A 19,375-nucleotide genomic window follows, 5' to 3' on the forward strand; every position below is an offset into this window, starting at 1 on the left:
AGGGGTCCTCCCACTCCACCATCTTCCCAGCCTCTAACCAAGTGAATTTAGATTTTTATCCTGTTATTTTTTTTCTGGCTTTTTAAAATTTGCAAAGTTCTCTTCCAAAAATAAGAAATTGGTCTGTCCCTATATGTATTTTGTTTGTGTGTGTCCATGCACATGCACATGCACATGTCTGAAATGATTAAACACCTTACTTCTGTGTCATCAAAATTCTTGGCAAAGTACCCAGAGAATGCTTTTGTTTATTACTATACAGAGTTCTAGGCACCTAAAGCTTGAAAGAACCTTTAAGGTTATCACATTGAATCGTAATAAACCACTTCACCACATAATGAACCACATAATAATCAATTCACTCAACAAATATTTTGAGTCATTATGTTTCAAGAACTATTGTTGGTGCTAAGAGGATAAAAATGAACAAACCAGACATGCTTTTCAATGGAGAAGGCTCATTTTAGTGGGTGAAGGGATACAGACCACACACACAGGTTTGTGCAAGAAGGTCAGGTGAACATTCCAGGAGTACAGCCTGAGGAGGTGCTCTCTGGGCTGACTCTTGGCCAGTGTGCTCTCCCTCAATCACTGCACTGCTTTTGCTGGAGCACCAGCAGTGCATGCTTGGACAAAAATACTTCTGAAGAGTGTATTCCTCTTGAGCCCAAACTCACCATCCAACCTCTTCCACTATGGGTCCAAGTACTGCCCTCTGGAGGTCAACAAAATATATATGTGCCAATGTTCACTTAATCCTTCAGATGTTTGTCTTTCTAAGGTCTTTTCTTTTTATAATTAAACATTCTAAATTTGTATATTTTTCCTTTTCCCTGATTTTTATTAGATCACTGCTCTCTACTGTATCAATATGGCCCTTAAACTATAGTTCCCAAACCTGTATAAAATACTGCAGATATACTCAACTTTTGGAAAAAGGCAATGGAACTATCATCTCCTTTAACAAGATGAAACATTTGTGCCTATGAAGTCTAAGATCACATGAACATTCTGTTGCCACATCATATTCTCATTTAAATAATGAGTTAATCTCCAGTCTTTTTTCCAAATGAGATACCAAAGAGGTATTAAATATCACTATATTAAATAAATCAAAAGTAAAAAGAGAAAAATAATGCAATAATAGTACTTTAAATGGGCTTAGATATGAGGTTAGGACTATAAAATATGCCCTACACTATCAGATTCAATAAGTCTCATATGCTTGTCAGAGTTGGAACACGGCATTGGTCTTAAGACTGTAATAGCTCACTTTGGATCATATTAAAATTGCAGTCAACTAAAATCCATATATATATATATATATATATATGTATAAATATTTATATATATTTAATAAATGGCTTTGATGTCAAATACACAAATTCTTTATTTCAGCTATAGTTCATCTTACTGGTTTCTGCTTGATCACTGTTATTCAAAAGCTTATATGGCCCACCTGGTTTTCTGCCATCTGCAGATTTACCAATTATGCTTTTTTTTTCTGATAGTCCTGCAAGTAATTGTTCCAAGCCCAAGGGTGAAACAAAGTTTCTTTTTTATGCATCACTATTTTGAATTGCTTTTGCTCAATATCAGTTATATATAGTTTACTTTTCAAAAGATTCATCAGATGATTTTCTCATCAAATAATTTACTAATATCTTATGGCATTTTAATACTACCTTCAAAATATAAAATGTTAGGTTTCCTAGTATTGACATGCTACTAAATCATATGAAAACAGAGGGCAATAGCCTCTGGTTTGTTAAGCAATTTTAGCCATGTTGACTCAAAACAAAGAGACTAACACCAGCAGACTCACTCTACAAACATATTAAATCACTCTATCATGTTCCAATTTAAAGATTTTTGATATAATGAGTGAAAACAAGATAGCCATGGGATACTTTCAGAAAACCTCAATGGCTTGCTATCATACACACTGAAAAACAACTGAGCAAGAATTGAACTAATTTCACTGATGGTGTAAAGCTCTAAAGGAGCTTAGAATCTTCTAGGAAGAAAAGCACAGCAGTAGGAATAAACTGTGGTTTGGTGATATGTACAGAATACAGTAAGAGGTCAAAGAAGAAGAAGGTGGGGGAAGTGCTCAGAAAGGATTTTGTAGATGAGATGTTTGATTTGAATCAGGTGTTCGTTAACAGGTACAGTAAAGAGTATTGCAGAAGGAGGTAAGACATTAGGCACAGGAAAGGAAGAAGGAGTCAAGAGGTTTCACACTAGAGAAATTTTGAAGTGGCTGAAATAGACTCTAAGGAACTAATGTGTAGAGGGTTCATGAAGCTGGGGAGGTTAGCAGGGATTGGGTCATGAAGGTCATTGTGTACCACGTTGACGGTTTAGGACTTGAGTTTTTCAGAGGATTGCCCATGTTTCTATAGTTTTATGGCAAGATTCTGAAAATTTTATTTTTTATATTCCTATTAAGAGCCAAGGTTGAAATATTCTAAATTAAAGGCATCTCCCTCAGATAAGAATCCACTAAGGTATGTTCCTCAGGTTCCCCATATACAATCCAGCCTTGCCACTGTCTCTCTAAATGCAGAATAGTTGAGTTGTCCTACTGATACCAACCTATCATTTCTAACCTTTCATTTCCACTGTTGTATAACAACCATCAAAATAAGTAACTTAAAATCAAGTTTGGTAAAAAAAAGTATGGGTTAATTTTAATAAAAACTTAGAGTAAGGAGTATTATAGGTTATGATTTGAGAGTTCACTTTACCAATATTCAGAAAGTTTCTACTGACATTTTCAATATTTCGAAATACATCCTAATTCACAATGAGGGTTTATCATTTGTAAGATTTTTAAGAATGTTTACATTTAGGCAGTAGTATGAGATTTTCCTAAAATAATAATTAGAACATGCAAAATTACCTTTGAATATTTAAAAGGGAATCACAGATCACGGTCACTCCATAATTTTTAATGTACTGTCAACAGACTTTTAAGGAGAAAAAACACGTGCTACTGTCTTCAGAAATACTGCAATTGTAATTTATACTCAAGCTTGTATATGAATATCTATTCAACCTACACCTTTAAGCTCTACCTTTCAAAACTCTAAATTTCTATTATTTAAATTTTTATTATAATCCATTATCAGTGGAATCCTTATATACAGTATATGTATGCAAATAGAGTCTATATACACCTTATATATGTACTTTGAATGGGATACACACACACACACACACACACACACACACACACACACACATCCTCAGAGGAAAATAGCAAAAATACCCACCAGTAAAAATGAAGAAGACAAAAAAAAAAGCCACCAGCTTTGGAAGTGTTATGCAAAATTCTTCAATTGTGGCAAAAGAATCATGAAATGCACACACAATTTAAATTTAAATTAAAATTTAGAAAAAGGCTTGGTGTGTTTAGGTTCAACATGCATTGTTTACACTGCAAGTTTATGAAAATTGTGGTTTTAAAGAGTGTGTGCATTTCATTTTATTGAATAGATACTTCTTTTTTTTTTTCTTTTACTAGAACAAGGCGGTGTTTGTTTTCCTTTGGGAACTCACTTTTTATGCATATTATGACATTTCAAATAGTAAAATATGAATTAAAAATTTAATTTTCCAGTAATAGCCTTCACATAGTTAATAGGGGTTTCTAAACAGATCAGAGTCTTGAAATAAAGACAAGTGATCCACTAAAATTTCTACAAACAGTCAAATCTCACATGTATCTGGAACCATTGTTACATTCTAATCCCAAATTGCTTATTTTTCAAAGACAGTTATCTCCAAAGCTGAAGAGGACGGGCCTCTTTCAAAATGGAAGGGGAAAGCAAACAGTTAAATAAAATAAAAATAAGTGTCCTTTTCACTGAAGGAGGTTTCACACAAAAGCAACACAAGGCAACTGTTGACGGTATCTCTTAAACAGCTGAATGGCATCTGCAAAGCCTGAAGATTTGAAAATATATATTTACACCAAATATATTTATAAAAAATCTGTTTTGAGGTTTGTGAAAAATAAGCTCAATCTCCCTTTTCCCCCAAAGTATGCATGGTATATATGCTAACTTACTGAATTCATCCTTCATGCAATTCCAGTTTATTAAAGAGGTTAAAAATTTATAAAACTCTGATGGGATATGGTTTTAATGCTTCATCACACTACCCATCATTTGCTTTTCAATCTAGATCAGAATGATCTTTCCTACTTCCCTGCAATCACCTACCTGCACAGCTAATATTTTCTGAATACTCTCTTGAGAGTCTGTCTGGAACTTGGCCAGCCTCATATGGCCGCAGAGGACCACCAGTTTGAAGTGATTCTGCCACACCTTGTGTATCCTTCTTTGCAGCTGACAGAGCTAAAGGGAAGAGGGAGGGGGCAAAAACACAAGTCAGAGTAGGAGAGGAAATTAATGGCAGTGTTCAAGAAGAATGATGGAGGGAAATATAGAAAGCAGTCAATAGCCCATTCTGCACTGTACGGACCTGACAGGAATTTCACAGTCTCCTGATTTTTCAGCCCACTCATGTGCATTCATCAGAAACCAGTCACATCTGGCCGCCAGGATGGGGGGTTAATTTTCTCTAAATGCCTCAGCAGTTTTGTTCTAGCTGAGGCAAACTCTGTGACTGCAAAGCTGATGAGTAAAATATTTCTACTTCACCCAGTTTAACTCAAAACCGATAGCCTCGGGACATATTGAACCTTTCTTTAAAAAAATAATCTTTTGAAGCTTTTTTGAATGGCACATCAGGTCGGGCCAAAGTTTAAAAATGCAACTTTAGGACTTTGATGGACACCATTGCTTCTTTTTTTTTCCTCATAAAGCTCACCATTGCTTGGCAATGTGTGCTTTAGAGCATGACAAAACTAAAGAGAATTAACTTAGCCATCAACTGCTGAGGGAGAACAATAACAGGGAAGAAATTTCCAGCTAGAACTCCCTATTAATCTGCCTCCCTCTGACTATGTGGCATGGAAACATCTCACTGCACTAACGTACAGTGGACACAGTGGTTAGAGGTGACACGTTTAATACAACACAGAATTTACACAGGAAAAGATTTCTCCTATGAGGCATCCTATACTTTTTGGAAGTTTAATATAAAACCAAACAACAACAACTAACACAGTAGAAGTTTTCCCAAGACAATGAACATTTGTCCCTCAACAGTTAACATAACCACACTATACAGAATTGCTACAATAAGGTTATTTTCAAAGAAATAAAGTTCATAAAAATAAATGATAAAAACCATATTAAAAACACTTTAATATATTGTCATTGAAACCTCATTTTTTTTTTGGTTATGTGGATAATTGTTTATGTTGATTTCTTTTTAGTGTATTTTTCAGGGTGAAAAAATAAACACCACAAATTTCATATCAAACATTTCTTCACAACAGAATAAAAACATGTCACAAATTATGGTTATTTTATGTTTTATTTATTGATCTGCATACTGGCTACATGTTAGGGATACTTGCAAAATTTCATCAGACTGTGCATGGAGGGCTTGTGAACTCTTCTGCAAGCATATTTCAATAAAACAGTTTACTTAAAAACAATTTTTAACATAATCACCTGGTGTTGCATGTGAATTGGCTATAATCATTACCTTCATTATGCATTCTAATAAGCAACACACAGGTATTTATGCAGGTCCACAGAATAAAAACCACTATTCTTTGTTAATTGATCAACTTGTGAAGAAAACATAACCTTGAAAACTATAGAATTTTCAGCTTGTTAAGTGCCGAAATACATTACTCCTGGAATTACATTAAGGGCATTTCACATCATTTATGCTATTGAATTAAAGATTAACATCACTTTTTGAAGAGAAAGTCTGTCAATATTAAATGTTTTTCTGTAATATTTAATAACTTTAATATAATATTAAAATAATTTTTCTGCCAACTCTGACAGCCATTGGGGCAGCGTATGCTGTATCTTAATGTACTCACTAAGACATTAAAGACACTTTAGTCTGTGGATTACTCCATTACTATGGTATCTGCAAATATGACAAAAGGCAAATAAGAGGAAGATAGATTTTAGAGGAATTCTTCAAACCGAAGGTAATTTTTTTTACAAGTGGGAGCTCTCAACATGTGAAAGATTTTACAAGTGGGAACTCATTAACCAAAGTGAACGGAATGGTAATGTTTCCCATATCCACATCGTAAATGAAGAGAACAGCTGTATACGTTAAATCTATTTTATTCAGTTTTCTGAATTTTGGCTTGAGGTAGCCACAAAGGTCTTAAATTAGTCCATATACAAATGCTAAACTACTTAATCTGAGAAGTTCCTTAAGTATCAACTAAGAAAGAGTAATATCTCAAGAGAGTTTGTTTGTTTGTTTTTAATTTATAGCTAATAGGCCTCTGAAAAAAGAACTGGGACAGAATAAAAACTGAAGAAATTCTTACAAAGAGAGAATCAGCATCCAGTAATCGTCACATATATACACACACATATCCACACTAAAGAAAATGAGATGATCAACAATAATATATATGGAGAAATATTTAAGATGCTGGAAATGACACTTGATTTAATATAAGGCTTGACTATGCTGACAACTATTTTAAGGAAATGGTTATGATGAAAGCCCACTTGTAAGATGTCAGTAGACAGTTATCACTCAATAAATACTGAAATTAACTCAATAAAATGAGCTGGTAAAATTTTAGTGGTGAAGCAAAGAAGAAAGTAAGACTTTCACAAACTTACTAGTTAATGAGAGAAGAGAAAAATAAACAAAGTAAACATAAGAGACACAAAAATAGGTAAAAGGAAAATTAAAGAGAGAGAAGTTGTGAGTGGAAAAGTACTTTGGGTAGACACAACTGAGGTTGGAAACCCAAAGGAACTGGAACGGTTTCTGACATCTCCACCTTCAATTAACCTTGTGTTTCTGTAATGAAAGTCTTCAATGATTATATCCTTGAAATGTAATCATTTATTCCTGATATGATTATATTCCTTCCTTCTCCTTCATATTTTAGGGAAGATGAAGTGGAATGAGAGAGGAAGTGGTAGAGAAACAAACAAACAAACAAACAAAATGGTAAGGGACACAGACACACTGGAAAGGGTTATAGCAACGGCACAGTAAGGACTTGCCATGCACTTAGAAGAATGGAATTTAGAACCATTGACAGAGTAACCAGGCTGCTGCTTAGCCCCAAGTGCATACTACAAAAATTTTGGAAAAGAATGTATATATTCTCATAGCAAACTCAGAAGGAGCACACAGGAACAGGAAAAGAGTCATTTTGAAAAAAAAGATACTCAACTTCAGGGCCCTCAGTTTTGTACACAAAGAGAAAGGATATTCAATGGCATCAGGAAAGCTGAGTCAGGCAACAGTTGGTGTGTACTCTGAGACATTTAAAATGGCAAAAAAGGGGGCGCCTGGGTGGCTCAGTCAGTTTCGAGTCCAACTCTTGATTTCAGCTCAGGTCATGATCTCATGGTTTGTGGGATTGAGCCCCACATTGGGCTCTGCGCTGACAACATGGAGCCTGCTTGTAATCCTCTCTCTCTGCCCCTCCCATGCTGGCGCATGGGTGCTTTCTCTCTCTCTCTCTCTCAAATAAAAAATAAACTTGAAAAAAAAGTTTAAATGGCAAAAAGGAATGTAGTTTTCTTTCTTTTTTTTTTATCCCCAGCTTATTTATTTATTTTAAATATAATTTATTGTCAAATGGGTTTCTATTCTGCAAATGGCTAGATTTCATTCTTTCTCATTACCAAGTACTATTCCATTGTATATATAAACCACATCTTCTTTACCCATTCATCACTTGATGGACATTTAGGTGCTTTCCATAGTTTGGCTATTGTTGAAAGTGCTGCTATAAACCTTGGGATATAAGTGCCCCTATGCATCAGCACTCCTGTATCCTTTGGGTAGATTCCTAGCAGTGCTATTGCTGGGCCATAGGGTAGTTCTATTTTTAATTTTTTGAGGAACCTTCTCACTGTTTTCCAGAGCGGCTGCACCAGTTTGCATTCCCACCAGCAGTGCAAGAGGGTTCCCGTTTCTCCACATCCTCACCAGCATCTATAGTCTCCTGATTTGTTCATTTTAGCCACTCTGGCTGGCATGAGGTGATATCTCACTGTAGTTTTGACTCATATTTCCCTGATGAGGAGTGACGTTGAGCATCTCTTCATGTGTCTGTCGGCCACCTGGATGTCTTCTTTGGAAAACTGTCTATTCATGTCTTCTGCCCATTTCTTTCCTGGATTATTTGTTTTTTGGGTGTGCAGTTTGATGAGTTCTTTATAGATTTTAGATACTAGCCTGTTATCCGATATGTACTTTGCAAATATCTTCTCTCATTCTGTCACTTGCCTTTTAGTTTTGTTGATTGTTTCCTTTGCAGTGCAGAAGCTTTTTATCGTGATAAGGTTCCAATAGTTCATTTTTAGGAATGTAGTTTTCTAACAATGGTTTGTGGACAGTTTGAATTTGTAGTAGATTTGGTAAGTTGGGCTCCAGTACTTGCTTTGTGAGTTCTTTGCTGAAGGAAGCCCAAAGACAAAATTCATTGATATTTCTTTTGAGATAATGATCACTATGTAGCTATTCAGAATGAAAAAAAAAAAATCAATGTCCACATTGACGTGGTATTTCAGATACAAAGAGCTGGTGTCAATGTCAGCATTGCATACAATGTCCATTTGTATATAATATACATTTATACATTTGGTAAAAATTCCTTCTGATTAAATTTTATTAGTCTTCTATGATATTTATTAAATTTAAAGCTTGATATTCTCTGTTAGTAAAATAGAGTAAATTAAAGTTGTCACTTGCAAGAATGAAAGATTCTCCATTTTCCTATGTTATACAAAATTATATGGATTCTGTTTTTAACCCAAGTTATTTGATGACTTATATAAATTCATGAAAACTAGCAACTCCTATATATCACACAAATCTGGCCTTAATACTAAATATAATATATATATATATATATATATAACAACACATAAACCCTCTAATTACATAGATTTAGATTTATATTATTTTATTGCTGTTATACATGTGAAAATTGTAATATTTTAAGAATAATATAAACTATTTGATATTCCAGTCAAAGGTTTCAAAAACATTAGGCCCAACCATAAACAAATCAGCACCAAAATACTGCCTTACACCATTCTCATATTCTCAACACTGAAATTAGAAATTTCAAAGCATCACTTTTTTGGTTATTTTCCATGGCCAGGTTGGAGTATGCAGTTGTCTGGCTTACGTTATGGAGGAAACAAAAATAAGTAAAGCCTTCTTATCCTAACCCAAAGGGGAAAATTGGGACACGTTGTGAAGAATGGGGTCATATAGAGGTGAATAATACTTGATATTTACTGTCAGAGAAAAACAGTGTTTGTAGGTGTGATTTTAAAAATAGGCCTTCAAATTATGAAAGCAGAATACACTCCTCTTTCTCCCTTTGAGTGTAGGCTGGATAAAGGGCCTCTCTTCTAAAGAACAGAATATGACAGAAGATAGGATGCACACACACACACACACACTCACACACACACACACACACACACCAAGGTTTCTGTTTTAGATTTTCTCTCTCTCTCTAATTCTCTCAGATCTTTTGATCTGGGCTAGCCAACTCTCATGTTGTATAAGCAGCTCTATGAAAGACCCACATGGGGAGGAACTGAAGCTTCTTTTTGCCAACAGCCCCTTGTGAGTGATCTTGAAAGCAGATTTTCCAATCTATTCAGACGACTCCCATCCTGACCAACAACTTGACTGAGACCTTGTAGGAGGCCATGAGCCAAAATCACCCATCTAAGCTGCTCCTAGTTCTGGTCTCTCGGAAACTTTGTGAGAAAATAAATGTTTATTGGCTTAAGCTGCTAAATTTGGGGACAACTTATTGCAGCAATAGTTAATGATAGATTTTTAACTCTCTCTCTTCTCTCTTTGCCTAGGAAGAAAATAATTTACTATCTATATTTTCTGAATGGAAAGGAAAAGTGATCACCTAATTTACTGTTTGGCTTAAGACTTAAACTGAAAATGATTTATTAGTAATAAGAGGGTGATTAATAAATACTTATTGATTGATAGAATGTAGGTTGTGCCATCTATGGAGCGAAGACAGCATAAAGGAACTATAATTTAATAGTTCCAGAAATTTAAAAATGGTTCATTATCAGCAAATATTTTCGTGTAATACATCAACACATCAATGAAAAGATAATCATCCCCAAAAGAAATTGATATGAATAAACACAGAACAAAACCAATCAACAATGAAAAAAATTATCTTAGCAAAGTAGGACGCTTAACCGACTGAGCCACCCAGGCACCCCACATTTAAATCAGTGGAGAAAAAGATGGCATAATTGGTTTTCTCTATACAAGTATGTAAAATAAAATTAGATCCTTAACTTACAATATACACTAACATAAAAGCAAGGTAGACTAAAATGAGAAAAAATTAAACTTTAACTGATCTTTAGAAGGGGAAGCAGTTTTAAACAAAATACTGATATAATACATTCTAATGGAAAGAACTGAAACATTTAATCATACCAAATTTTTTAAAATTTAAATTTAAACAGAGTAACAAAATGAACCAGTGGTTTAGAGAAGATATTAACAACACTCACAGCTAGCAAGGATTAATTCTTTTAAAGTAGAAAGAGCCCGTATAAATTGATAAGGAAAAACACACATAATATACCAGAAAAATGGCCAAATACTACAAATAGGCAATTCATAGAAAAGGAAAGCTATTTTGTCTGTAAACATTTGAAAACATGTTCAACGTCAATGGTAGAGCACAAATAAATACCATTTACACTCATCTGATTGGCAATTATTACACAAAACTGTCCATATCAATTCTTGGTACAATGTGGAAAAAACTAAGCTCTCATACACTGTCCAAATTTGTGTATAATTTGACACAATGACTTTGGAGAGCAAGTTGACGTTATGTATTAAAGTTGGAGATGTAGCTCACCTTTGATCCAGTAATTATACTCCATATTCTAGACCAGCAATTCTCAAGATCAGCAGGATCAATATCACAACAGAACTTGTTAGAAATATATTTATTCAGACCTACTGACTCAGAAACTCTGGAGCCCAACAACTGGTATTTCAACAAGACTTCCAGGTATCTAATGCATGCGAAAGTCAGAGGTACTGCTCTTGAAAGAGTCATAACATGTTCCCAAGGAAACATATAAAATAATGTTCATTTACAGCATTGCTTGCAATAGTGAAAATGTGGAAACAATCTAATTGTCTACACTTGAGTAATGACAAACAAACAAACATTGTAATATGTTCATATCCTAAAGCCTAGAATTTAAAATAAATACAGTAATATCACAAGTAATGTGTACAGTATAACATTTAAATGTAAAAAATGAAAACTAGCGTTGCCTGGGTGGCTCAGTTGGTTAAGCATGCGACTCTTGGTTTAGGCTCAGGTCATGATCTCACGGTTTCAGCAGTTCAAGCCTCCTTCAGGCTCCATGCTGACCATGCGGAACTTGTTTGAGATTCTATGTCTCCCTCTCTCTCTGCCCCTCCCCCACTCTTTCTGACTCGGTCTCTCAATTTTTTTTTTAATGTTTATTTATTTTTGAGAGAAAGAGCGCGAGGTGGGGGCTGGGGGGTGTGCTGCAGACAAAAGAAGAGGGAGACATAGAATCCAAAGCAGGCTCCAGGCTCCGAGCTGTCAGCACAGAGCCCGACGCAGGCCTCGAACCCACAAACCATGAGATCACAATCTGACCCGAAGTTGGACACTTAACTGGCTGAGCCACCAAGGTGCCCCTCAAAATAAATAAACTTAAAAAATGAAAACTGATCATTTACATTTTAAATTAATTACAATTAATAAAATTAAATAGTTAAAATTACAATTAATAAAAATATGGATGGAATTGATAAGCACCTAGTGTTTAGGCAGGCAGAGGGTTTTAAGTGTATTTATACTGGTGTAAACATCCAAAGGAAATATGGCAAATGTCAGAATTTACAGAGCTGTGAGAGGTACATGGAAATTTATCATAAAACTTACATGTAACTCTGTAACTTACCATATGTTTAGTTGTTTCATTAAAAAAAAAACTGTAGGTTAAGCTTACATGCCTTCAAAAAGACATCCTGTATATTTTGTCCTTCAGGATTATTCCCTGTTAGAGAATTTACTATAATCTAGTTTAAAAAATCCTATTATATTTGACCATCTGCTAAAATATAAAAAAGGCTTTTTTTGTACATAATTTTTATTATGTATCCACACAGCATGATCTTACCTATAATGAAAGAGCTATCCAAAATATTAAAAGACTTTAAATCAATAAGGAATTAATTACTACTTCTAGTTGCTTCTTAAATTGCCTAAAAATGTTGGCATTTCCTCACATCTTGCTTACATAATTAAAACAGCTGTTGAACAGTAACATTGTAACTTATTTCATACTAAATGGAAGATCTACACATGTGGCCTAGGTACATGACAATTTGAATTTGCTAGAATCAGGGGAGGATTGGTGGAATATCCATTGGAAAAAAACGTAAAAATATGTAAAATAATGAATAGAACTTTGAAGAAAGTTGTTTATAAACCTTCAACTTAGTCCTTAGATTAAAACTAATCCTTTTTTTGTGACTTAACTTTTCTAACATTCTCAAATCATAACATCAGGTCCCAAATAAGAATAATTGCAGTTAACATTTTTTATTAGTCATATTGATTTCATAAAGATGCTTTGCTAAGTCAAAGTTTTAAAGTTTTACTGATTTATTTGTTTGTTTGTTTGTTTAGAGAGAAAGCACAAGTGGGGGAGGAAAAGAGAGAGAGGGAAAGAGAGAGAATCTCAAGCAGGCTCCACACTGTCAGCGCAGAGCCTGATGTGGGGCTCGAACTCATGAACCATGAGATCATGACCTGAGCCAAAATGGCATGACAGACAGTCAGACACTTAACTGACTTGACTGAGCCACCCACATGCTCCTGCTAAGACAAAATTTGAAAGGCCACAATAGAGACCAGATATTAAAAATACATTAATCAAAATAAACAAAATTTTTTGTAAGCTTATACACACATTGCATGTTCTGTGTCGAAACAGTAGTAGACTAGTGTGTTTTTTCTTATAAAAATTCCTTATATTGTCTCTGTGTTTTACATAACATAAATATCATTACAAACATGCTTTAGATAAAATTAAATCATTTTTAGAGACATATGGTACCCAAAATTAACTCCCCAAAGCACATAATTTAACTGGCTTTTGCAATTTAAGAACCCTGGAAAAAAAGAAAGGGAACATTTCAAGGAAATGAGAAGTGTCCTTATAATGAATTTCTGCTTATAAGAATCAGACATAACAACAGTCTTTTTAATTAAAATACAAATACCATATGTATAGTTATCTGAAAATGAACTATAAATTGTTTTGCAGGAAAACAAAGACCAGTCAATACTGAAAACACAAAGTCCCTTAAAATTCAAAGGTAATACTGGCAGGACTGATAGGTCAAGGACAGCACTCAAGGTTCTTTGTCTAGGAATAATGATTTTCCATCACTGGAAAATGAAAACAATTGCTGAAGATTTAACTGTATGAGACAGATTTTAAAATAATACTCTATCTATACCTTTTTTGAGGAAAATATCTTTATAAAAACTGAATGATAGTTCAAAAGAACACAGAATTCCCCTGCATACAGGAAGATTCCATTGGATACAACATTCAAACAGGAAATTCATAGACTCACTGAAATAAACAACCCTCATCAAAGTAACATGTAGGACAAATGTGAAAGATGTGCAACATTGCAAATTCTTGAAGTGAAAATCATTTCCCAGTACACCAGAGTGGGAATTGGGAGTGGGTATATATGCTGGTGATGACACACAATTGTTAGACGTTACAGGATTTCTGAAGGAAGGACCAGCGTATGCATGGATTTACTCATCACAGGTGTCTGAAAACTTAAAAGTTCATCTGATGTGACCACTAGTGAGTTGGGAATTTCATAGGTGAGAAGCCTGCAGAGCAGAAATAGTATGGAGGACTTTTCCATGGGAGAAAATGAAAGCATTTCAGACAATCTACTTCTATTTTCTAGCTATAAACATAGTCAAGCAAATAGTCCCACTGTAGAAGCAGCTCTAAGAAAAAATTACACATATTTGACAAAGGAGAGAAAAAAGCATGCTGTATTCTGCAGATTTGCATTTGTACCTTTGGTAATCCAATTAAAATGATAAGCTTTGACAAAATATGATGAAGGCCACTTGGAAAAAATAACAGCATTTTCCTATAGGAATAGATTTTAAATGATAGATAATAGAAACATACATACAGTCATTCATTTGCACTAGAATCTTAAAATAATGATTATAATTTCTGATCTGCTTGTTATAAGGTTTTATATAGTGGAAGCATACTTCCTTTTTCTCTTTCTGACAGATAAATAAAACTGATAAGTGAAGATATGTGCATGCAATTTTAATTCAACAGAGTGATGTAAAGTGGGCGCAGCTCACAAGGCAAATAGCATAAGCCTTATCAGTTCTGTTTATCGTAATAACCCAAACAATGGCAATTACAAACTACTCCACAGATTTTTGGCACGGCAGGAATGACAGATATACAAAATCCAGTTAATTCTGATCTTTTTATAGTACTCAGTTACCAAGCTACACATGTACAATATACAAACCTCAAAAGTAATGAGATATTTATTATCAAATCTGTTCCACAGACTGGTGTTAAAGATCAAATACCTCACTTCTGGAAACCCCTGGCGTCAATTGCTTAGGTATACTTAAAAAATAAAATAAGACTCTCATGCATTTCAAACCTAGAACTGGCCTTTAAAAAATTAATAAAGAACCACTCTTTTATTCTAATTATATAAAGAACAGTACATTTCAAAATTCTCTGTTTGGACTTCTGCTAATATATAAAAACCCTAATGGCATGACAGAAAGCAAACTGAACTATAGCAAACACTACTAATTCTTGCAGTTAATACTGAAAGATCAAATCTGTCCCTTTATATGAATATACACATGCATTTCTATTATGTATGCTATGATTTTACCACATACGATGACATACAGATAGCTAATTTAATATTTTATATATTTAATAGTAATAAGGTATAAAACTCACAGACTTCTTAGTTTCTCATGTGTCTGGTTCTGAAATAAAATAAATTACTATATTCTGATTAATATTTGATTTTAAAATGGTAAAGATAATTATTTTTTAATTTAAATGATAAATTTCACAGGCAAATTCTACGAAGGGCTCAAAACTCACTAAATATTCTTAATTCTAAAATTATAATTCCTTGTGATTTAAAACAAGAGGCTAGGTCAAGAATAAAACAACTTTTAAAATTCTGTAATAGAGGTTATTTTCATAAGAAAAAAATAACATTGCTCAAATGAAAAACTAGCTGTTTTTAAGAAGTTGCAAATGATATTATTAGATAAAGACTAAAAACAAAGGTTATGTTGTCACTGCACTTAAGAGCTGAACATAATTTTAAAGTATCCACTTCCTTGCCTGCCTGTCCATCATTTTCCTAAGAGTAATTAAATCCCTTCATTTTAAGATGTGATTAAATGAATGCCCTAAGCTGGCTTTTTGGTGTTCATTTATGAGTGGTGGTTGAATAATTTTCTTTCAAGATTATCCACAGTATTATCTTTACAATCTTATAGGAGACCCACTTGTTCTGATGCAAGTGAATTAAAATAATACTTTAAAAATCACATTTAACTAAATTAATTCACAATAAAAACATTATATCAAAAATGATTAATTATAGAGCTCCCTGGTTTATTCACAAGAAGAAATATAGTATTCTTCTACTTTAAAGACATCAAGTCTATTATAAATATCCTCAGTATCTTAATTTCTTTTACACACAAGTAAACATAAAAGTTTCTGAAATTATTTGTTTTAAACTACTTGCAAAAATTAACTGAAAGTGTGAAGAAAATATTAAACACAATCATGCAATGAGGCAGAGCCTGGGAGCAGAAATAAACTAGTCCACAGCTATAAGAAATCAGGGGTCGGGGTTCAAGTAAGTATAAGCTTTTTAAAAAATTACATCTGGAGTGCAGAAGTCTTATGACCTTAGTCTTGTCTTAGTTTCTTGTTACTGATCTAGTATTATTTTGGGGCTAGAAGGATTTTAACAAAAAGAAGAAAATCAGCAAAATAGTAGCTTGTCATAGATGCCAAAATTTTACTAATCCATTTATTGGCTTGAACAAGAGTATCTAATTGAACACAGGTTACAAAAAATATTATCAAAACATGTAATAAATAATAAAACAGTGCCTTTTATTTATTATATATGTTTTATTTTTTATTTTTTAAAACTCACATCCAAATTAGTATATAGTACAACAATGATTTCAGGAGTAGATTCCTTAGTGCCCCTTACCCATTTAGCCCATCGCCCCTCCCGCAACCCCTCCATTAACCCTCAGTTTGTTCTCCATATTTATGAGTCTCTTCTGTTTTGTCCCCCTCCCTGTTTTTATATTATTTTTGCTTCCCTTCCCTTATGTTTATCTGTTTTGTCTCATAAAGTCTTCATATGAGTGAAGTCATACGATTTTTGTCTTTCTCTGACTGACTAATTTCACTTAGCATAATACCCTCCAGTTCCATCCACGTAGTTGCAAATGGCAAAATTTCATTCCTTTTGATTGCCAAGTAATACTCCATTATATATATATATATATATATATATATATATATATATATATATATACCACATCTTCTTTATCCACTCATCCATCGATGGACATTTGGGCTCTTATCATACTTTGACTATTGTTGATAGAGCTGCTATAAACATGGGGGTGCATGTGTCCCTTTGAAACAGCACACCTGTATCCCATGGATAAATGCCTAGTAGTGCAATTGCTAAGTCATAGGGTAGTTCTATTTTTAGTTTTTTGAGGAACCTTTATACTGTTTTCCAGAGTGGCTGCACCAGCTTGCATTGCCACCAACAATGCAAAAGAAATCTTTTTCGGCATCCTTGCCAACATCTGTTGTTGCCTGAGTTGTTAATGGTAGTTCTATTTTTAGTTTTTTGAGGAACTTCCATACTGTTTTCCAGAGTGGCTGCACCAGCTAGCATTCCCAACAACAATGCAAAAGAGATCCTCTTTCTCCGCATCATTACCAACATCTGTTGTTGCCTGAGTTAAAACAGTGCCTTTTTTTTTTTTTCAACGTTTATTTATTTTTGGGACAGAGAGAGACAGAGCATGAACGCATGAACGGGGGAGGGGCAGAGAGAGAGGGAGACACAGAATCGGAAACAGGCTCCAGGCTCTGAGCCATCAGCCCAGAGCCCAACGCGGGGCTCGAACTCACAGAGCGCGAGATCGTGACCTGGCTGAAGTCGGACGCTTAACCGACTGCACCACCCAGGCGTCCCAAAACAGTGCCTTTTAAGAATCAGTTGCTAATCTCATTCTTACAGCAAACATTTTGAACTAAATTCCAAGACAGTCAAAGAACTGAAAAGAACAATGGTGACAATGATTAACATAAATGGAATGACAGTAACTCATAGTAAGAAAATTACAAACGTTCTGCTAAATTCTGGAAATTTCTGATGATAATGGATGAATCATTGGATATTTGAAAACTCAATGCCGATACTAGCATTCCATGTGACCTTGAGTAACCATGTCATTTGAACCTTAATTGACTCATTGAAGGAAGAAGTGTAATACTAAACAGGATTGACAGTAAAATATGTAGCCATGTGGCATTTCTGGTTCTCCAGAGGAATTTAGAAATCTCTTGTCTCCTTTTGTCTTTCCATTTCTTCAGCTCCTTCACTCTTCAGACCTCTCCTACCACTTCACTGAAATGGCTCTAGCAAAGATCACCTGCAACATCTTATATGGCTAAAGTTAAAAAAACTATTTTTATTTGAGTATGGTTGATACACAATACTACATTAGTTTCAGATGTACAACATAGTGATTTACCATCTCTATACGCTAGGCTGTGCTCACCACATATGCAGCTATCATCTGTCGCCATACAATGTTCTTACAATATCATTGACCTAATTCCCTTTGCTGTACCTTTTATTCCCATGACTTACTCATTCAATAACTAGAAGCCTGTACTTCCCACTTCCCTTCATCCATTTTGGCCTTCCCTCAGGCAACGATCAGTTTGTTCTCTATATTTATAGGTCTGATTCTGCTATGTGTTTGTTTATTCATTTGTTTTGTTTTTTAAATTCCACATATGAGTGAAATCATATGATATTTCACTGTGTCTTTCTCTGACTTATTTCACTTAGCATAATACCTTCTAGGTCTATCCATGTTGTTGAAAATGGCAAGATCTCATCCTTTTTTTTATGGCTGCACAATATTCCATTGTGTATATATATATATCTTCTCTATCTGTTCATTTCTCAATGAAGAGTTAGGTTGCTTCTATATCTACTATGTATAATGCTGCAATAAATACAGGGGATGCATATATCTTCTCTAATTAGTGTTTTCATTGTCTTTCAGTAAATACCCAGTAGTGGAATTATTAGATCACATGGTAATTATATTTTTAAGTTTTTGAAGAACCTCCATACTGTTTTCCACAGTGGCTGTACCAATGTACGGTCCCACCAACAGTGCACGAGACTTCCTTTTTCTCCACATCCTTGCCAACCCTGTTATTTCTTGTCTTTTTGATTGTAGCCATTCTGACAGGTGTAGGGGTGATATCTCACTGTGGTTTTGATTTGCACTTCCCTGGGATTAGTGATATTGAGTGTCTTTCCATGTGTCTACTAATCATCTGTACATCTTCTGTGAAAAAAGGTCTATTCAGGTACTCTGCCCATTTTTTAATTGGATTGTTTTTTGGTGTTGAGTTGTAGAAGTTCTTGATATATTTTGGATATTAATCCTTACTGGATATATTATTTGCAAATATCTTCTCCCATTCAGTAGGCTGCCTTCTCATTTTATTGGTTTCCTTTCTTGTACAGTTTTCATTTTTATGTAATAACAATAGTTTATTTTTGCTTTCATTTCTCTTGCCTTAAGAGATATATCTACAACTACAACTGTGGTTGCTACAGTTAATACCAAAAACATTATGGCCTGTGTTCTGTTCTAAGATTTTTATGATTTCAGGTCTCACATTTATGCCTTTAATCCATTTTGAGTTTATTTTTGTGTATGGTGTTAGAATGTAACTAACTTGGTATATTCTTGGTATATTCCTAACTTCTTTGTCATATATTAATTGACCGTATAAGTGTGGGTTTATTTCTGTGC

General features: G+C 34.2%; 1 protein-coding gene across 4 annotated transcripts in view; it reads right to left on the minus strand.

The window, feature by feature from the left end:
* CCDC178 (coiled-coil domain containing 178) overlaps window positions 1–19,375 on the minus strand; it is a 436,166-nt gene that overhangs the window by 39,999 nt on the left and 376,792 nt on the right. For all 4 annotated transcript variants that reach the window (XM_086682702.1, XM_086682703.1, XM_086682701.1 and 1 more), the window contains one exon: window positions 4,230–4,364. In XM_086682702.1, the coding sequence (XP_086538828.1) occupies window positions 4,230–4,364 (135 nt within the window). The remainder of the gene's footprint in view (window positions 1–4,229; window positions 4,365–19,375) is intronic.

Source organism: Puma concolor, chromosome D3, assembly GCF_028749965.1.
Source record: "Puma concolor isolate L17-30 chromosome D3, mPumCon1.1.hap2, whole genome shotgun sequence".
NCBI classification, from domain to species: domain Eukaryota; kingdom Metazoa; phylum Chordata; class Mammalia; order Carnivora; family Felidae; genus Puma; species Puma concolor.